Here is a 22,357-nt window from a genome sequence, read left to right as displayed (position 1 = left end):
GTTCTGCGACATGCGGGCTTCGACATGCCTAACAAGTATTGTGTACCTATGTGCTCAAGCAACTACAAGACGGGGAACAAGGTTCAAGTGTTTCCTTTGCCAAAGGATGAACAGCTTTACAAGTGGCTCAGTGCGATTCCCCGAAAGGATTTTGTGCCTACTGCCAACAACAAGGTAGGAAGTCATTTTCTCTACTGTTGCCACAAATGAACAGTATTTAAGGGAGCCATGACAAAAATTAAGCTTTACCCCGATATTAGATTGTACTGCATTGGTAATGTGGTGCGTCGCACTTTTGCTATTGTAAAACAGGTGTGCGCCTTACACTTCCATGCATCCTGCCTTGAACATACCTCATCGTACACCAATCCCCGGACAGGAAAGGTGTTCGAAGTCCCTCTAAAAGTGCCACACCTGCGTCTTGGGTCAGTGCCATCCTAATTCCCTGGCTGTCCCTCGTACCTGTCAAAGAAAGATGCCGTGCCAGCAAGGAGCTCCCCAGATGCCGAAAAAATGCGCCGGGAGGCAAATGTCTTGCTCGTGCTATTGAAGTGTCAGCAGCCTGCTATCGACAAGAACAAATGCAGTGCAAATTTTCATCTCTGCATGAAATTATGGAGCGCTTAAACGTCAAGTGTGTCCCGGTTGAATGGACTATTATTAATCACGCAAACTGTAGCATGTTCTTGAATATTGCAAATGAGAGTGCGCTGGTCCTACAGTGTTCTGTTACTGTTTTCGCATATCTTCGTATCACGGCGTGTTTTCACGGCAACTCAGTGAAACGTTTAGGAGATTTTGTCGTGCCTGACGAAATCGGTGACATCAATGTCCTACTTGACGTATTAAATAAGCTACAGCAGATTTCTGACGACAAAGGTTCATCTGATGGCCTTACTGACCTGATAGTAAACCTCATGGAAAAGATTAAGGAAAGCGTCCGCAAAAACAGAAAGGACTCTGTTAAACTTCTGAGGGAACAAGTGTTGTTGCTTGAGAGTGACTGCAGTACTCATCTCAAACAATGGTGCTTGCTTGCATCTGCATACTATATCTCCTCATGCATACAAGTTTTTGAGGGGCTCTGGTTGTTTGACTTTGCCGCATCCGAGTACCATTAGAAACACCTGCTCCTCTTTCCACCTATCACCTGATAACTAATCAGGTGATCAGAATTTTCTTAAATACATTGGCCAGAGGTTTAATAAATAGAAATCGCATGAGAGTGCTGTTACTTTAATGGCAGACGAGATTCACGCTCAGCCATTTATGGACTTTACGATGCCGCATAAGGTGAGGATTATTTACCCACATCTAGACGATGCAACGCGACCCATGTTTTACATCATTGACGCTGTGTAACTGTTAAAGTGTGCTAGAAATAATTGGCTTAACTAAAGAAATCCTAAAGCCAACTTTTATTTTCCTATGTTTAACCTCACTGACAATTCCGTCCACCCTGACATTATACAGTGGGCATCATTTAAGGATCTCAGAAAGCTTCACAAACTTGAATCTTCTCAGCTCTTGAAGTACAGTTATAGGCTGCCTTCGAAGGCTTTAAACCCAAGCAATTTACAAAGGCAAAATGTTAAACTAGCCTTACAGGTTTTCAACATCTTTGTGGCTGAAGCCTTGGACATGCACTGCGATTTTCCTGTACTTTCACGTGCGAAAGAAACTGCCAACTTCATCAGAATAATTATTCATTGGTGGATGGTAGTTAATGTGAAGATGCCACACAAGGGCTATCACTATCGCGACGTATACGAAGAGCCAATTTCATCGTTGAATGATGACCCCAAGCTATCCTTTTTGAAAGCCTTCAAAATCTGGCTTGACGTATGAAAATTTTATAAACACGACAATTGCACGCCACAAAGGAAACTTTTAATGCTCTGTGGCATTCAGCATATGCTCTACTTGAATTCTCAAAGTATTGCGTCTATGAGCTCGGTTTTAAGTACGTGCTACTCGGAAAAGTGCAAACAGAGGGCCTAGAGAAGAGGTTTCTTCAGTACAGACAAATGGCTGGCGGTAACTACCACATCAGCATCCGACAGCTTCACGAGTGCGAAGGCAGAATTCGCCTCCAAGGCACGCTTCCTGTGATGTGCGCCGGTGACTTCAGCGACGATGAGGTTGGTTGTTTGTCAAGTGCTGCACATTCCTTCAAAATTGCTGAGTTTACAGAAGGTCTGAACAGTTTGAGTTCACGCGCGCCTGTGTTTGGCTATGTAGGTGCTTTTGTGCTCATTCTGTAATGAAAGCCCTGAACTGCGATTTCTGCCGAGAGCAGCTTGTTATGGACTGCGAAACAACAGAACATGATGATGCCGATGTTCACTCTTTGATATCTAGCTTGAATCGAGGCAGGCTGGAATTCCCAAGTGCATGTGTCGTCACTGTCGTGATGCACACCGGGGTAATTGTAAAAAAAGCTATTACAACCAGAGAATGCCACAATGTTTCTCCAACACAAAAACCAGAGAAATGTTGTTCAACAACTGGTTATCGAATCGCTGCCAGAGTTTGGCGACCTTGTGACATGCTTGAATGGGCACGTCAAAAAGTATGCTTTTTTCTCGCACGCCACAAGCCTGGTCCAACACTCCATGTTAGCATGCGCTAGCTGCAAAAAATATCACTGTAATTTTTTACTTACTAAAGTTAACTCTTTGGTTACCAGTTTACTACTGGGAACAAAAGTTTCCCGGACGAGAGTTCTAGGAAAAACGTTTATTGTAGATCCACCTCGCTACCCAGTCGCCTGATATTGTATGAAGGCATTAAAGGGACTATGCAATGAATAAAAAGTCACTTGTAAATGTTTTCAATGCTTAGAAATGATGCTAAGAAGCATTCACACCAAGTATGAGTCTTCAGAACTGAGCCAGCAATTTATTATGAACTTTTAAAAACCGTGTTTTTCAAAATTCGCGGGCCGATTGGTGTACTCGCAGTGACCAATTTTGGAACTAAAATCGTGGAACAAAGACGTCACTGTACCATGACGTCGCCAGGCCACCACACACTCTCATTCGCTGGAGCCACAGCAGCCACGACGTCATGGGCACACTTCCGGTAGCCGTAAAAATCACCTTCTCGTGCCGCCGCGCGACCCTCTCGCACAAGAGCGAGCCAGGGCATTGCCTTCGCGCATATGGTTTCAATTTTCCTCTGCAGCCTCCGTCGGGAGTTCCGGAGCCACTCGCACGGCTATTCGTGGGCACGCATGGGGCTAGATGCCCATCGCGGCCGTAAAAACGAGCAAACGCGGTTCGTGTTCTCGCCTGCGCTGACGATGTGGGCCCTCGCCATTACACAGAAGTTCCGTATGGTGTTTGGCGCCAATGTTAGTTTTGGGAAATTTCCGAGGTGTCGTTCTGGACCGCGGGGCACGAATTATCTGCAGAGGTGATGATCTGCAGTGTTGGGGAACGCCGCAACAGTAGGATCCTCCCCGCTCGCCAGAGGTTGTAGAAATATACAACCAATAGGAAATGCGTGGAACGAGCTGCAGCTGCCCATAGCTACCAAAAAACGTGCAGTAATTGATTTACCCCTCGAAGTGACGGTATTATCAGAAACCCGGTGGCGGCCTGAAGAAGCCGAGCATCTGGTCGAAAGATGCTTTTGTGACCATTAAAAACTGTTGAATCACCGGCGGTGCTGACATTCGAACCCAGTACGTCCTGTGTATACGGGGCATATGCTGTATGCTACCAGGCCCTCACTGCGATTTTTGAACAGGAACTCCGATTTCGCGAAACCAATGAGTGCACTTTTTGGGGACGTCCTCATCTCGTTTTTATACGTAAATATTTGTTTCATTTCTGACTTCCTTCCACCAGGAGTCCGATCCCTTTTATTTGGATTACTCGCAGCCAACTTTGTTAAAATTGGACTGGATGTGACTGGAGGCAGTTCTGAAATGAGGTGCAAGAAATGAGGTGCATGTAAACGTACCACCTGTTGCAAAACTTCCTAGGCCGATGCACCCGTGGCCGGAATATGGTCGCACGCGTACGGTTTCGTTCATTTCTTGGCGGGAACTTGTGAATGTCAGCGGAATTCGTCCTCGACATTTTAAACGGCAAATCTATATGCTGTATCAGGGATCACCGTAACATTGTTCGCGCGCACTAAGGCCACGGACGCCATGACCTGCGAACTGTCGCAACATGTGTGCATGCGACGCAGCAGCCGTCAGGCACGGCCGCTTTTGTTGGATACATGCGTCTGCTTATCTGAAAACAGCGCAACGGACGCGGACAATGAAGGGAGTGGACACAAACTCAGCAGTATGCGTCCACTTTTGTCATTGTCCGCGTCCTTTTCGCCGTTTTAAGATATGAAGAGCCAACTAGACCGCACCTCTACCATTGTATGCTTATCTGAATTTGGAGATGATAGGCGTCTCGCACCTTGTGTTCTCTTCTAAGCATTTATCCATGTTTAAACGTTTTTCGCGCCAAAAGAACAAAAACAAAAAGGCATGCCGATAGCTTATTTCTCTTGATCGTTTCTTGCGGCAGAGGTGACGTGATGGCGCAGGTACCATTCAGCGATTGGCTGAATTTTCTTTTTTTTTTTTGCTTTAGCTTGCCCTCATTAACGAAATGCTCTTGCTTGACTTGCGCGTGTTCTCGGCACCTGTAGATTCTCGTCCGCGAGGGGGTAATACTGGGCAAGCGAGTAACGTAAATGATGGCGAATTTGAAACCCCGCCGTGGTGGCTCAGTGGTTAGTGCGATCGGCTGTTGGAATCGAGGACGCAGGTTCAATTCCAGCCGCGACGGCCGCGTTTCGGTGGATGCGAAATGGAAAAGACCCATGTGCTGTGCGATGTCAGTGTATGTTAAAGAACCCTGGGTGGTCCAATTTACTCCGTGCAGCTAAAGGCGTTTGGCTCTGCAGCAGCAGCTAGGCAGGAAAGGGACACGTCCTCAGCCCTAACAACACCGCACCGTCTTTTCAACTCCCCATTTAACTACTCCGCTCTTATAACCCGAATAACGAAGAACGCACTCCACACGGCACGGGTACAAACGCCGTACTCTTTCCTTTTCGTGCTTAGCCCCTGCCTCATGAAAACCGACCGAAGCGACTGAAGAAAAATTCGCGTAGAAACAGGAAAGGTTTCAGCGCAAAGCGCCTTAGCGGCTACCTTTTTGGTCAAAGCTTATTGGCTCGAAACAGCGGCTCCCAGCAGCGCGGGGATATGCAGGTGGCGTACATATGCGCGGTAACCTTCGCAGGCAAGAGCGGCGCCGGCAACAACTGGGCCAAGGGCCACTACACTGAGGGCGCCGAGTTGGTGGACTCCGTGCTGGACGTGGTGCGCAAGGAGGCAGAGAGCTGCGACAGCCTGCAGGGCTTCCAGCTGGCCCATTCCCTGGGCGGAGGCACCGGCTCCGGCATGGGCACGCTGCTCATCTCGAAGATCCGGGAGGAGTACCCGGACCGCATCATGAACACCTTCAGCGTCATGCCCTCCCCCAAGGTGCGCATTCGTCGTGACAGCTTCCGCGCCGCCGGCACGTGTCTTAAGCCAGGACAGCATCAATACCAGCGAGACGCAAACTTTTGTGGAGGAAAAACGCTAAGCCGCCCGTGTGCTGTGCGATGTCAGTGCACGTTAAAGATCCCCAGGTGGTCGAAATTATGCCGGAGCCCTCCACTACGGCATCTCTCTCTTCCTTTCTTCTTTCACTCTCTCTTTTATCCCTTCCCTTACGACGCGGTTCAGGTGTCCAACGATATATGAGACAGATACTGCGCCATTTCCTTTCCCCAGAAAACCAATTATTATTAATATTATTATTATTATTATTATTATTATTATTATTATTATTATTATTATTATTATTATTATTATTATTATTATTAAACTGCCGTCAGATATGAAGGCTTCACCACGTCCGCATGTGGTGACCTCAGCGAGCTTGCTTTCTTGATGTCTACCTACTACGGTGGTATCGACACCGCACTCGCTCGTGAAGATGCGAGACTTTACGTCACCCACCGCTGCTGCCAAACGAATGGCGCGAAAACAGCTGCAGAGTGCAAGCGCACGACGGCTGTGACCTTAAAGGGACCATGAAATGGTATATACTGAGGTTAGGAAAAGCGCACGAGCGATCGCTATTCCATCACTCGTCACCGAACAGCAAAAAAATTATAAGCTAGCTTCATTAAAAGACTACAGACATGTAAATTTAGTTGCGCGTTTTATTCTTCCATATGATGCTTTAGGCATTATAATGCATGGATCATCGTCTGGTATTCGCATACAACCGCTAAATCACTGATTACTGAATTCCTTCCCTCATGCTGTTTCGGTTTCATCAACCGAACGATGGTTGTGGCATGTAGTTCGACTTTAGGTCATGTGAGGCATGAAAAAAACTGCAATATAAACGCTGACACGTAGTTTTAATTCACTGTAACGCTTAAACAAGCCTGCTTCAAGAGCTGGAATAAAAACAAACGACGTATCAGCAGTCATACTGCCGTTTTTTTCCTGCCTCACGATACTCCAACTACACGTCACAGCCATCGTTCGGTTGATGAAACCGAAACAGCATGAAAGAAGAAATTCAATTATATATTAATTATCGGTCGTAGGCGAAAACAACGCGGCGATACATGTATTCTAATGTCTAAAGCATCATTTGAAAGCAGAAAACATGCGAGCAAAATTTTGGTGTCTACAGCCCTTTAACACCGAAGATATCGGCGATTAAAAATGATGCTTCTTAGCTTCCCTCAACTCTTACACAACGACGTGCCGAAAAAAAAAATGGCTAGCGGTTTATCATTGCTAAGCACGAAATAGTGCGCGAAAGCATGGTGGGACTCACAAATTTTGGGGGTGGGCCAAACCCATTCTGGGGGTGTCGCATGTCGGTCCCGAACGTAGGTCAATTTTCAAATTTTAGGGGGTGGGCCAACTCTTATTTTTGGAGGTGGGCCAATTCCATTTCGAGACGAGGTGAAGCCTGTCTTCCACCTGAGCACAGCCAGATTCACCGGCAGTCGAATTCGGTCAAGGTCATTCGAAGGGCAAATTTCGGGCGTTCTAACCATGTTTGGGACATTCTTCATGTGCCATATCAGGGCCGCCGTGGTGGCTAAGTGGTTATGGCGCTCGGCTGCTGGCCCGAAAGACGCGGGTTCGATCCCGGCCGCGGCGGTCGAATTTCGATGGAGGCGAAATTCTAGAGGTCCGTGTACTGTGCGATGCCAGTGCACGTTAAAGAACCCGAGGTGGTCGAAATCTCCGGAGCCCTTCACTACGGCGTCCCTCATAGCCTGAGTCGCTTTGGGACGTTAAACCCCCATACACAATATACACCATCATGTGCCATACCATGTGTTGCTGTCCTTACCCTGCAGGACCATCCCCAGAATTGAGCTTCATTGCCATGCACACCCATTTCCTTACTATGTCTGGCTGAGGCTTCATTTTCTCCGCGTGAGACATCGTCGAAATCGTTAGAGTTGGCTAGGATTGCTTTCGTGCTAACAGAAAACAGGTCGGGGCTGCGCAATCCCGCCCACGCCCCCTGAGCATGCCCAATGGGCAGTGGGCGTCAGGCTGCCCACTGACATCTTTGGGGTAGGAGCGGCTAAGTATAGTGTGCTAAGGCAAAGAATGCGAGGTGAGCTGTCGCCCTAGCAGACTGCGAGTCAGTGCGAGCAGCGATTTAAATAGAAATTGTAAATTATAGACATGCTTCACCATCCTCATCACCATAAGCCTGACTAGGCCCAGTGCAGGGCAAAGGCCTCTCCCATGTCTCTCCTGTTAACCCTGTCTTTTGCCAGCTGCGGCCACCGTATTCCCGCAGACCTGCTGCATGTTTGCAAACAAACAAGGTGTCACTGCAGTCGCTAGCGGGCTCGCGGTAGGCCTGTAGGCGCGTTGTCGGTTTCTGCGAATCACCAAGTGGTTGATGCTTTGAACTTCGTAATTTCTCGAAGTGCACAGGCTCGCGTTGACCACGTACGGCCTATTCAGAGATATTGTTTGGCACTGTGTGTTGTATATATGATCAGTTGCAAACAGAAAGCGTTGCTGCCGTTGATTTCTACGCTAGCCGTGGAATAAAATAACCGCTTTTTGACGCTCTGTACTAGCCGGAATAATTCCACTTCGGGATAGCAGTGAGGAGAAGCTCTGGCGTTGTTTCGGCGGAGCAGACGTGCGCTCACCATCACTTGACACACGTGCCGCGCAGCGAGGCAAGTGGGGACAGCGTCGTGTCTCCAGTCTCCTCTGTCGCGTGTAAGCGCTGCTTTTCGCCACAGGATCATGCACCAACGAGGCCGATTTGTCACCTTATTAAAATGGCCAAACTGATCGCAATTTTTTGTGCAGTAGAAATTTAGAAAATGACGCTTTTTTGATGTGTGGGCGTCGAAGATTGAGCGAATCGCCCTTCTGGTGGCCTCGGCGCATCGCGAATTCCACGGGTTTCCGACGACGGTGCACCACCATCTTAGTATCACTTGGAAGCGGAATGATCAGAAGATCAGAGGTTCCATTGATTGCAGTGCCGCATTTCTTTGACCAAAAGAAAAAGCTACGAGGGTGAACGAAGCAAACGAGGGAATAAACTTTAAGGTTGGTTTTCTCAGCTTTCACGTTTTCTACGATTGGCATCACTCATCCCTTCGTAATTTCGTAACGAATAAGAATAGAATGATTCTATTTGCTGCGAATGAATCCTAAGACGTTGATTTATTTATGGTTTTGTTTATGAAGGTTTAACGTCCCAAAGCAACTCAGGCTATGAGGGACGCCGTAGTGAAGGGCTCCAGAAATTTCGACCCCCTGGGCTTATTTAACGTGCGCTGACATCGCGCAGTACACGGACCTCTAGAATTTCGCCTCCATCGAAATTCGACCGCGGCGGCTGGGATCGAACCCGCGTCTTTGGGGTCACCAGCTGAGCGTACACATGCAGTAGCATGTTGAAGTTATTTTTCTAAGAAATGTGTTCACGTAAATATGCATGCTAGAGTTTAACTTTTGTTTGCATACGTACTTTGCATAAAAAAAAAAGAACAGTAGCGTCATCACACAAAGCAGGGCTTTGTGAACATGCTGGCATAAAAAATTTGCGCACTTTCTACTTAATTATAACACACTCGATGACTTAACGACGGTGTTAATTATAATAACCCAACATCTGTACCAGCCAGCTGAAAATAAAGCACAGCACTGAAATTAGCATAAAAAGTTCACAGTTGTACCAAATTTGGTTACATCTCATGCATAAATAACGAAAATACTTTCAATTTCCGCGTCTCCTCTCAATCTCGCTGCATTGTTTCACCCGACAGTTTCTGTTAGTGTACCCCCTAAATGAAACGTTTGCATAGCCGCCGCGGTGGCTCAGTGGTTATGGCGCTCGGCTGCTAACACCAAAGACGTGGGTTCGACCTCGGCCGCGGCGGCGGTAGAATTTCGATGGAGGCGAAATTCTAGAGGCCCGTGTACTGTGCGATGTCAGTGTATGTTAAAGAACCCCAGGTGGTCGAAATTTCCGGGGTGCTCCACTACGGCGTCCCTCATAGCCTGGGTCGCTTTGGAAAGTTAAAACTCCATAAACCAAACCAAACCAAACCGAAACATTTTCCTAGCAACGCAGGAGTCTGATTGAAAGACGCAGGGGCTCAAGCCGAAAAATTCCACTCGCCTGCAAATACGTGTGCTGGACGCAGCTTCGTGATCTCTCATCTATTTGCGCTAGCTTTATGAGATACTTTGGAGGCCGTTGTCATGCGATGGCAAAAACGAAGACAAAAGCACGCTGCATCTGGAAACGAGGAAGAAGAAACGAGGAAGAAGATACAGAAGCATTGAAATGCTTCATTGGCATTCTACCCTATACCTTGGCCAATCCCCCCACGTGGGTATGTGCCATATTACTTGAGGAGAAGAAGAAGAAGAAGAAGAAGACGACACGACGATCCCCCAGTGTGGGTATGTGCCATCTTTTGATAGGCTAACAACAACGACACGACGACACGCTCTTTTAGGAGGACATCGTTCGACCCAGTGGCGTTCGTCCTGTTCATCGCTGCCCCGACGGCTCTGCTCTGCTGGGAACGATCGGCTAAGTTTCGGGTGACTGATTGTGGCATTTTCTCTCTGCGTCTTTGCGCGGTAAGGCAGTAAGCCCGGACCATGTCCACCCAGTCTCCCGGCCAGGGGAGTTCCCTCTGGTCGGCTTCTCTGTCAACTGATCTCCTACCGTTGGAAGCATTTTTGCGCAGTGGTGTCGGCAGTATCCCTGTCGCGCTGGTGCCTAGGGATGGTGGTGCTATCAGGATGAACAACCCTGGTGCTGTTCGGGCTGCTCTCCAGTCGACGACTTCTCATTATGAGTCAATCTCAGAGGTTCGCCAGTTGGGACGCGGTGGGATTCTGTGCAGATCGCCAGACCACTCCTGTGTAAGAGATTTACTAAACTCCTCATTCTTTGCCTCCCTTCGGGTAAGTTCTTTCATCCCTTCTCATCTGGCGTGCACGAAAGGTATTGTACGAGGTGTAGACTCTTCCCTGTCTCCGGCAGAGACTCTTGTGCTTCTGTCGGCTGCAGGTGTTGTTGCTGTGCACCGCTGTAGCCGGGATGTGAACAACGTGCGGATGCCCACTGAATCAGTGATTGCTACCTTTGCCGGCACTTCCTGCCACTCTGAAATCAAGGCATGACCTCTAATTTTTCGGGTAGACCCATTATCATCTCGGCCTCTGCAGTGTAACAACTGCTGGCGTTATGGACATAGCGCTGGCGGTTGCAAATCCAACTTGAGGTGTTGCAACTGTGGGGATGGTCATGCAACAGGCACCTGCACTGAGAAGAATGAGAAGTGTTGCCTTTGCGGTGGTGCGCACTCTGCAAACTACTCAAATTGTCCCTCTCGAGCTCAGGAAATTCAAATTCTGGAAATAATTGACAGGAAACGCTGTTCGCGCCGTGACGCTATTTCAGAGGTCAAAGAACGTGCACGAGGTTATGCCGGTGTGACCGCTCGGCAAGGTGTCATGCTAGACTCAACGCTGTCCCAGGCAGTTGCGGCTGCTGTGGAGGCTTCGATGTCTAAAATGGTAGAAAAGATTGTCGCAAGTGTGTCAGAGTGCTTTACAAATGTTCTAGCGGCTCAGATTACACATGCCGTGCAGGCTAGTTTGGCACCTCTTTCGACAACAATTCCCTCTCCTCTTATCCGGTCGCAAATTCCAGTAGCATCACAACCCCAGGAACAAACTTCTGTCACTTCCGCTGTACCTACCTCGGGTACTTCGAGGGATGTTGATATAATGTATGATTCCGAGATGGTGGAGCCTGATGCGCGGCTTCTTAAGCGCAGTGGGTCCCCCATGTCTCATTCGTTGTCTTCTCAGGGCACCCAGCCCAAATCAAAGAAGAAGCAGCTTGGCACTAAACCCAAGGATACCATTTTGGAGCAGGCAGTTGCTGCTGCTAGACTTTCGCAACCATAGCGTCGTTGCGAGTTCTGCAGTGGAACTGTCGCTCTATTCTTTCCGCTTCCATAGATTTACACTGCCTTTCTACTCAGCTTAATCCGGATGTCATAATTCTGCAAGAAACGTGGCTTTCAACCGACAAACATTTTCATATAAAAAATTACCGGTCATTTCGCCAAGACCGCCAGTCAAGAGGCGGGGGTTTACTAACTTTAGTCTCTTCAAAATTTTGCCACAGGGCTGTGGTATCTTTTCAACAAATGTCTCCTGACTGTGAGATTTTGGCAATAGACTTTGTACTTCCTGGGTGCTCTCCATTTTCAATAGCAAATTGTTATTTCCCCAATGGAGTCCAGGATGTTAGACCTCTGGATTTTTTACTCGTAAACTGTAAAAACCCAGTTCTCGTGGCTGGGGACTTCAATTCTCACCATGTGTCTTGGGGTTTTATGACTAATTCGTGCGGCAAGCGCCTTTGGGACTGGGTTTCTGATCACAACCTGATGTGCTTAAATTCAGGATCGGCCACTTATCTTCGCTCACACACTCAATCTGTTTTAGATCTCACGTTCATTAGTCCTGGAATTGGCGTAACAAATTGGTCGACAGTTGATAGCGGCACTTCAAGTGATCATATACCTATTCATTTTGATATCATATGTCGTGTTACTCCGGCGTCTTCTCAGTTGCGGTCACATGTAAATTATGACAGATTTCAGACGGCGTTGCGCTCTGCCCTTGCTCCAGTGTCTAACATCGCCGAGGTCCACCAGTCAGCAAGCATATCTCTGGCTATTGAGGAAAGCCGTAAAAAGTCGGAGTTCCTGGTGAGGCCAATAAAAGGGAATTCTTCTAACTGGTGGAATGCGGACTGTACAAGAGATTACAGGCGGAGGAAGGCAGCATGGAAAAAGCTTCTTCATAACCAATGTCCGAATAACTGGAGTGATTATAAATTTATTGCAGCCACCTTTAAACGCACAGTTTCTCGCGCAAAGGAAAAATATGACTCAGAACACTTCGATTATCTTTCAAAGGCGGGCAACCGACGTGCACTATTCGGTTTTCTACGGTCTAGGAAACAGCTCATGTCCTCTCATAATTTTCAGTCATTAGATATGTCACCTGTAGAAGCTATCCAGGCGGTTGAATTAATAGCCACAGGCCTGCAAAAGAGGTTCTCGTCTTTACTACCTATGCGACCATTGTTGTTTGCACCAGTCGTACCAAATGATAATGACTCACAAGTAAATCTATCAGAGCTTTCACAAGTTGTCCCGAGATTGCCAGCTGCTGCTCCTGGCCCTGATGGTGTTACCACAAAGATGCTCAAGATTCTATTTGCAGAGTCTCCCAACTCCTTATTCACCTAATAAACTACTCTCAAACACGCTTGGATACCTTCTGAGTGGAAGCTGTCCAAGGTGATCCCTTTACTTAAAAATCGGGTGGAGGCTATGAATTGCATAATATTAGGCCAATTTCTTTAACATCAAACGTGGTAAAGTTGATAGAGAGGTTGTTACTAATTCGGGTGTCAGCCATTGTGGACCGCAAAAGTATACTCAGCCCGTGCCAACTCGGTTTCCGGCCACGGTGTTCGATATGGAATGTACATGCTGATCTTGAGAGCAGAATTCTCCTTGCTCGTCGTCAACGCCTGGTCGCGGCTTTGGTTACGTTAGATGTCGCCAAAGCTTACGACAGTGTAGAACACTCCATCCTGATACATAGGCTACAGTCTCTTCAATTTCCAGATTATATAGTTGCATGGATATCTGCATTTCTTCATAACAGGGAATTCTTTTGCGTCCATAATGGTGTTCATTCAGAGAGGTATAGACAAACGCGAGGTGTACCGCAAGGAGCTGTTCTTTCTCCTGTGCTCTTTAATATTCTGTTAAGCTCAATTCCTCTCCACCGCCATGTACGCACTTACGTCTATGCGGACGACATTGCGTTTTTTGCTGCTGCGCCGGATATACATTCTCTGTATGGTCTGTTGCAGTCATATTTGAATACACTTGAGCACTGGTTGAGCGCATTACACCTGAAGTTAAATGTTGGCAAGTGCGCTACTCTTGTTTTCCCTCTATTCACTCCTGTAGTGGTCTCTCTCACTTTCCAGTTAAAAATAATACCGCAGGTTCAATCCCTAAAATACCTAGGGGTCATTTATGACAACAAACTCACCTGGCGACCTCACATTGACCATGTCGCGGCGAAAGGGGCTCGTGCCGTGGGCATGTTACGGAGATTATGTCATCACCGGTACGGCATGCGCAGAGATGCGCTATTAATGATCTACATAATGTATGTCAGGCCAATTTTAGAATTTGGATCAGTGTTGTTTTCAGGCTCGGCTACATATAAACTTCGCCCTCTCGTCCTTTTAGAGAGGGAAGCACTTCGCATGTGCCTCGGCCTTCCAAAATGTGTGGCTATCAATGTGCTGTACCTTGAAGCCCGCATTCCGTCTCTCTTATCACGACTTCAATTTTTAACTGTGCAAACTTACCTCAGGATCTATGAATCCCATTTCCACCGTTCCCAAAGCATTTTCTGTTCTCAGCCGACCTCCTTTTTTGGTGTCCCCTGGTCTCGTTTCAATTCCCCTCAGGTAGTGTTTGTGCAAAGATTACTTCAGCCTTTAGATGTAAACATTTATGATATCCTTCCTGCGCTTCGGAATGGGCCCACTATCCACATTGTTTTCGACGACATATTCCCAAAAAATGCAAAACTTTTGCCACCGAGTATTCTAAATGGCCTTCTAGAAGATCATCTGAGGACCCTACCAACCGATATAGCAATAGCCGCTGATGCATCGCAATGCAATGAAAAAGCAGGTGTGGGAATATTTTGCTCCCATTTAGACTGGTCCTTTTCTCTGCGCCTTCCAGATTTCACCCCTATTTTTCAAGCAGAGTTTCTAGCAGTTGTACTTGCTCTACGCAAGCTAGACCCCTCTATTACAGCAGTTGCAGTAATTACTGATTCTTTATCTTTGTTCGTCCCTCGCTGCACAGGTTGACGGTCCCATTTTATCAACTTTCTTATCCCTACTTCCTCCGCATTTGAGCCTTGTTCATTTAGTATGGGTTCCCGGCCACAGCAGTGTGACAGTAAATGAGATTGCTGATAATCTCGCAAAGGCTTCCCTCAGCGGCCCCGTGTTGCCAATCATCCCGGCTACAGCCTACATTACAGCATCTAGATTTCGGCGACGTGCGTTTTTAATCTCGCAAGACACATCACTTTTAACATCGGCGGATTATGAGCACCTTAAATATTATTGGAACAGGAAAATTTGTTGCTCTCGGCAGCTTGAAGTATCACTGACGAGGCTACGCCGCCGCATCCCCCCTCTAAATTTCTATTTACACAAGTCGGGTTTGGCGCTCTCTCCCCTTTGTGCATTTTGCCGTGAGCCAGAATCCATTGAACATTTTTGGCTGTATTGTCGCCGATTCAACTCACTGAGAAAAAGGTTGCTGGAGGAGCCCTTGCAGCATCTTGGCCTTAGTTTGAGCAGCCCGCTCTTGCTATCATTTGGCGCCACCACATTTGGGTTCAGCCACAGATCTGTTTTCACCGCTGTTCAAAATTTCCTGATAGAATCTCACCGACTGCCTTGCTAAGTGTTTCAACCTTTTCTTTTCTATCAATTATTACATTTTGACTAAATCATTAATATTTAATCACTCTCTTTATTATTATTCTTAAAATTTTAAAATCAAAACACTCATCCCTTTTCTGTTCATGACGAAAAATTCACCGGTGTTATGCTCCCACGTGCTTTTCCTTTTTGTTAACTGCGTTCAGGTGAATAGCCACCCGATTCTTGGCCGATCCCCCAGTGTGGGTATGTGCCATCTTTTGATAGGCTAACAACAGCAACAACAACAACTCGGTAAAGAAGAAGAAAGGGCCCTTCTTTTCTTTTTAATCACTCGTAAATTTCACCCAAGGCAAAATAGCTTGGCACCATTTACCCTATTCTATGGGGTCTCCCCACTGAACCCTGGCCAATCCCCCGTCGTGGGTATGTGCCATGTCACGAATGCAACAACAACAACGGCCCTTAGTGTCCATTGTGCTGATACGACCCGACGCTGTTCTACGGCTGTTCTATGTCGCCTCCCGCTTCATCTGGCCTCGGTGCTGAAGCGTGTCTTGGTGCTGCTGATCCTGTAAACTCCTGGTGAGGCCGTTCCGCGAGTGGGGGATTTGGCCAGGTTTTTTCCCTTTTGGATGTAGGCTTCATTTTTCTTAGGCTTACGGACATGGCCATGTCTTCCTCGGGCACAGGTCCAGTAGCCTGGTTCGCCAGTTTGCCTAAATTCTTTTTGCCAAGCGTATCCCTGTGGCTCTGGTCCCTGTAGGAGATGGTTTAATTAAGATCAAAAACTCTCATATGATCCAGGAGCAGCTGAAGGCAGCGACCATTCGATATCTTGAGATTTCCGAGGTTCGACCATTTGCCAAAAGAAGAATTCTGTGCAAATCACCTGATTTGGATTGTGTTGCAGACTTGCTGCAGTGCACCTCTTTTGCCTCACTCCCGGTGAAAGCGTTTATTCCCGAGCAACTCGCCTGCGTAAAAGGAATAATCCGCGGTGTGTATCCCTCCGCTACGCCAGAAGAAATTCTTGGACTTCCATGATGCCGGTGTGGGCATCCTCTCAGTTTACCGCTGCAACAGAGGCTGGAGGCTCTCGTATTCCAACTGAGTCTGTTATAGCAACTTTTGCGGGCTCCTCTTGCCGATTGGAAATCAAAGTCTGGCCCATTGTCTACCGTGTTGACCCACTGCAGCCCCGTCCATTACAATGTAAGAACTGCTGGCGTTTTGGTCAGAGTGCCGAATCTTGCAAGTCGGCAACGCGCTGCCGCGTTTGCGGTGGTGCTCATGCTTCAGACGTCTGCACTTCTAAGTCTGATCTCGCAGCTGACGATCCCACCTGCCCAAAGATGAACAGTGTGTCTTGGACATTATTCAGCGTGATAGGTGCTCGCGCGCGGATGCTTATGCCCTACTTGATTAGAAGCATTGTGCTTTAAAGGTGAGCGTGCCCTTGGCCGGTTGGAGAGGATCAGCAACAAAAAATTTGGTATTCGTCGGGACACTTTGCTCTTTCTGTATAAGACATGTGTACTTGAATTTGGCTCTGCTCTCTTTTCTGGGTGCACAAGGTACAAGCTTGAACCCCTGTTTGTTATGGAGCGACGCGCTCTGCGCCTTTGCTTAGGTCCGCCTAAATCAGTTGCTAACGCTGCGCTGTACTTGGAGGCGCGGATACCTGATCTAAATTTGCGGCTCAGCTTCTCACTGTGCGGACGTTTTTAATGTCTTTGGAGCCTGTTCCTGAATTGGCTAACCCTATATTTACAACGAACCCATCTCTATTCTTTGGTAATTTTTGGCCTAGGTATAAGCTTCCTCAGGTTGTGTTCACTAATTCCCTGCTGTCAAAAATTTCTGAATCAATAAATTCTGTAGTACCAGTTAGCCACCGCCGGGCTGATACTGTAGTCCCCTTTGACGACACCTTCCCAAGGAATGCTAAGAATCTGCCTGCAAATGTTTTAAATGGGCTTATTAAGGAGTGTCTGGATAATTTCCCTAACCATACTGCTGTTTTTACAGACGCCTCCGAGAAAAATGAAAAAGCAGCCATTGGCATTTACTCAAGGGCTCTTGAATAGAGTTATTCATTTCAAGCTCCTGACTATACCCCTATTTTTGTCGCCTAGTTTCTGGCCATTGAGTTGGCCTTAATAAGGAATCCCTGCAGTATCTCTCAGGTTGTTATACTTTCAGACAACCTTTCCGTCTTGATAGTGCTCGAAAAATCGAGAGATACTCCTATGAGCCGTTCCCTTCAATTTCTTGTTCCACCACATATTACAAAAGTACGCTTTCACTGGGTCCCTGGGCACTGTGGCATTGCTTCTGATGAGAGAGTTGATTTTTTTTTGCAAAGTCCGCCCTTGGTGGACCTATTGTCCCGTTCGTCCCTAATACTGTCTACTTGACTGCAGCCAGCGTCTCCACTACTTGAGCCATGAGCCTCTCCTTGCTGCAGCGAATTTTCAACACCTGGCATTTCCTTGGAGTGCGCGGATGTGCAGTTCAAGGCAATGTGAAGTGTCCACGACCCTACTGCGCAGCAGAATACCGCGACTAAATCTCTACTTATGTCGATCAGGGATATTTCTGACCACCCTCTCTGAGTCTTTGGCGAAATTGAGTCCATAGATCACTTTTTCCTCTTTGCGGTTAACTTCTCGCCGTACAGCTTACTTAGAGATCCCCTCGCTCGACGGGGGCTTGCTCTATTTATTCCGATTCTCCTCTCCTTCGGGGCAAGCGCCAAGGGATATGCATTGAAACCAGTGTGCGATTTTATTCACGAATATATAATTGCATCAGGTAGATTCCTCTGCTAGAATGAGAATTCCCTGCTCTTTCATTTCCGTTTTTTTTAATCTTGATTTTTAATCAAAATTCGAGTCTAGGTCACAAAATTATCCAATTACACCACTCCTTGGCCATGAGTGCGTTTGTATCAGCATTGCACCCTGGCCAATCCCCCGCCGTGGGTATGTGGCATTAAGCCTGAGGTCATCATCATCGTCATCAACTCGGGCAATGCGATCGCGGCTGCTTCTTTCCAAACAAGCTTCGCGATCATGCACCGCCTCATGAAACAGCTTATGACATATGATGCAGTGAAAAAGCACGTGGCTTTTAGTACATGTACAGAAACATGCCAACGTGGCCGTGCAAAAACGACACAATTTAGCAGACTTCTTTCTACACAGACCAAGTAATTATGTCGGCCATATTAAGAAATGGCCTGAAGTGAATATTAAGTGCCATGAACGCGGCTTTATATGATCGTATAACTTCCACACATGTTTAAACATTATCTGCTATCAACAAAAGACCGCATTCCTTGGTGGTGATTCAGCCTGTCAGCGCCCCGTGAACACCAAAACGGCTCGACGTGATAATTACGTGCGCAGACATTTGTGTTTTTTTTTCCCTTAAGCAATTATAAGCGTACTATGCTGATGTTCAGGAGAATGAACGCAACTCCCCAGCTACGAAGTACATTGCCTGGAAGCGGCGATCGAGGCCCAGACTTCGCGCTTTACTACCGTGGCCCATTCCTTAATGCGGTATCTATCAGCGAGAAACATATCGAGGCGCGGGCATGATGCAGTTGCGCAGTCCCGCCAGCAGCTGCAGCAGCTGGTGGGCACGGGCAGGCGGAACCTATTTTGCCTGCCGTGCCAAAGGCGCTACTGATATCAGCGCCACCGCATCTGCATGACGTTGGGGCGTGAAGGAGGTGTGTGTAGGGTTCACGCAGAGCTTTTGAATTTGACTCGAATTAATACTGACAAAGGCCACCTCTACTGATCGCTGCCCTAGAATTTGACCACCAAAATAATTTTTTGTCCCTTTAATGCTCGACAATGGTAGCGAGAAATCGAAGAATCACAGTGCTTAAAAATGAGAAAATTTTTCTTGTGCATAGATGTGGTAGGCTTTGCACCACGTCGACAGAAAGTGCGAATTCAAGCGCATTCAAAATTGCAGGTCTCCGACACCGTCGTCGAGCCCTACAACGCCACCCTGTCCGTGCACCAGCTGGTGGAGAACACCGACGAAACCTACTGCATTGACAACGAGGCGCTATACGACATCTGCTTCCGAACCCTGAAGCTCACCACTCCCACATACGGGGACCTCAACCACCTGGTTTCTGTCACAATGTCCGGAGTCACAACATGCCTCAGGTGACGAAGCTTTCTTTTGTCAGTGATCGTAGTCTATTACTGTCACTCGACATCTCTATATGCGAAGCTGTAGTGAGTGGCACCGATCACTGCCGTCGACGAATGGCCCGATGCCCACAATGGCCACAGGCGCTTAGGCCTGCAAACTACTTCACCACACCTGAAGAGGGAATAGCTTGTGTTGTGTATAACTTCGTAGCACAATTGGGGACATGAATGGCGCGGCGTCTGCAGGCCTTTGTTCGCGGTGCTTAACGCAACAAAAAAAAACAGTCTTAAAGCAACTTAAGTAACCATACACACGCAGGTTTCCCGGCCAGCTGAACGCTGACCTGCGCAAACTGGCTGTCAACATGGTGCCCTTCCCGCGTCTGCACTTCTTCATGCCCGGCTTCGCACCACTCACGTCCCGAGGCAGCCAACAGTACAGGGCGCTGACCGTGCGAGAGCTGACGCAGCAGATGTTCGACGCCAAGAACATGATGGCCGCCTGCGACCCCCGCCACGGCCGCTACCTGACGGTAGCCACCATCTTCCGCGGCCGCATGAGCATGAAGGAGGTCGACGAACAGATGCTTAACGTCCAGAACAAGAACTCGAGCTACTTTGTCGAGTGGATCCCGAACAACGTCAAGACCGCCGTCTGCGACATCCCACCCCGTGGCCTCAAGATGTCTGCGACGTTCATCGGGAACAGCACGGCCATTCAGGAGCTGTTCAAGCGCATTTCAGAACAATTCACTGGTCAGTCATTTATCAGAATTGCTCGAATTACATTCTACTCATAGCACAGCATGCAGTTCACACGTACAATCTGCAGTTGCATAGAGCGCCTACTTCATCGTTCAAGGGCAACTTTGGGATTATTATTTTTTTTTAATCTTAAGGTGGCGCTCCCGTAATATTGCTTAAAGCCCTCTCTGTTCGTTGCAATCTGTTGTTAATAGAACTGTGAGTAAGACAATCATCAAAGAGCAAAATGCAGAAAACCTAAACCAAAACAGGGGTGTGTTGGATGCGGTGTTCTTTTGTGACAAAGATGACGTCACAAACAGTGTCGGCAAAACTTTTGTACGCGCAGTTCACTGACAAACCACAAGCTGCAAGGAACGACCCCGTTCAATAAACATCTCAGATGACAAGCGCGACATTTCCCTGTTCACCAAGTGCAGACCGTGTATCAAGGAGGGGTAATGTTTCCGACGTTACAAATTTAGCAGTGCCCGTAAAAATCACTCATAAAGAGGTAACGAAGCGGCCACCTTTAAAGAGACTCTGAGGACAAATTCAAGTTGGCCTGTATGGAAATGTAGCAGCGTTCTAATTGCGAAAGACACTTTTATCAGTAAAAAACGGAGCTTCTACGACTAAGGCTAGGCGAAAGGGAAAGAGATGGGCATTTGTTCCCGTGCCGTGGGGAGTGAGCTACCTCAGACCTAGAGTCACTCTACTCAGACCTAGATACCCTACACAATCTCTAGAACTTCCCCCATTCAACCCTGCGCACCTCTAACCCGAACAGTGGACAACCCAAACGGGGACAAAGGTCCGTCCCCTTCCCTAGCCAGGTAAAGGTCAAAAAATGAAATACAGATGCCGCCATCACCGACCGTTTTTGCAAGGAAACTACAGTGCTTCAAGAGTTTTCTTCCTTTTTTTTTTGTCGTGGATCCCTGAGGCTAGTCTACATCGCTATTCACTAAGCGGTGGTCACGAATTTCGCTTGTCTTGACGTCACGAGTTTGAATCGAGAAGCGGGAAAATTTTTAAATCCAATTTTCTCGACATAATGTGTATTTTGTTGCCGGATAAACATCTACATACCCCATAAAGAGCCGAAAATCGATTTTTACTAAAAGCAAATGTCGGATGTAGTTACGCCCTTTAGATGGCGAGCGTGTGTGAGCACTCCCTCCTCACGCTAATCCGCGCCGCCGCTCAGCATACAAAAGAAAACTTGGATTATTCCACTTCTGTTGCAAGTTTAGGCAGGCCTATTTTTGGACGCCATCGCTCAATCCGATCCTCATGATCGAGAAAGGCGCTTTTTGAAATCGGATACTCAGGAATTATGGACAAAAGTATTTTTAAGCGGGAAGCCGTTCATGAACGCAGTTTTCTCGTATAATGCAAGATTTCACTAAAACAATCAATATATCCGCAGATCACCCGAGGCAGTCTCTTAGTTTTTTTTTCTATTCACGTTTTCGCTATCTTCAAAAGCGTTCCGGTGCGATCGCTGGAAACACTTTAAAAGGAAGATTTTGCTACATATCAGAATAATGGACCATTACGTTCAGTATTTCCTTAACAGTGTCTTACAATTTTCCAATTTTCAAAATTTTTGCCGGAGAAAGCTGGACTTGTTGGCGCAGAAACAAAAATCCGAACAGCTGGGTAACTTGGTGGAAATAATTCGTACGGATAGAATTGAACTAGCTGTATAAGTTCCGCTGCAATTCGTGAAAGCCTACAAAAACAACTAATATTCGTGGTGCCCGTCTTAATTTGCAGCCATGTTCCGCCGCAAGGCCTTCTTGCACTGGTACACTGAGGAAGGCATGGACGAAATGGAATTCACCGAAGCAGAGTCCAACATGAATGACCTGGTGTCCGAGTACCAGCAGTACCAGGAGGCCACAGCCGACGACGAGGGAGAGTTCGACGACGAGGACGCCCTCGCCGACACTGCCTGAGACACCGCCACCGAAATTCCCATTTGGCTTGCAGAGTTCCGATAAAATAAACGATGTATATTAGGCAAGCCAGGCTACTGGCCATGGCGAGCATTTGGTTTTACTAGAAAAAAAAATTGTTTGGTTTGACGCAACACGAAACGATATATATTCGCAATAAAGTCCCAGCATGAGTTGGAAATAACGGCGAGAGCAAGGCTGTTCTATCACTTGGAGGCGTGTAAGCTCCTGTTCTTGTTGCTTGGCAAAAAGAGGGCGGCGCTACTGATGGTGACAGCGCTCCATAGCGCCACAACGAATGCAAGTATGCTGGCGCTACCAACGCGAACGAGGACGGCTTAAA

General features: G+C 47.4%; 1 protein-coding gene across 1 annotated transcript; it reads left to right on the top strand.

The window, feature by feature from the left end:
• Positions 1-5,224: 5,224 nt before the first annotated feature.
• LOC144114066 (tubulin beta chain-like) lies at positions 5,225-22,143 on the top strand. The gene is made up of 4 exons (XM_077647526.1): positions 5,225-5,506; positions 19,119-19,318; positions 19,626-20,062; positions 21,833-22,143. The coding sequence occupies exons 1-4, from the start codon at positions 5,225-5,227 to the stop codon at positions 22,012-22,014; spliced, it is 1,101 nt and encodes a 366-aa protein (XP_077503652.1). The 3' UTR covers positions 22,015-22,143.
• The last annotated feature ends 214 nt before the right edge of the window (positions 22,144-22,357 follow it).

The sequence above is a fragment of the Amblyomma americanum genome, chromosome 1 (genome assembly GCF_052857255.1).
Source record: "Amblyomma americanum isolate KBUSLIRL-KWMA chromosome 1, ASM5285725v1, whole genome shotgun sequence".
Taxonomy (NCBI): domain Eukaryota; kingdom Metazoa; phylum Arthropoda; class Arachnida; order Ixodida; family Ixodidae; genus Amblyomma; species Amblyomma americanum.
The sequence above is the reverse complement of the archived record's forward strand: the minus strand, read 5'-3'. Positions and strand labels throughout refer to the sequence as shown.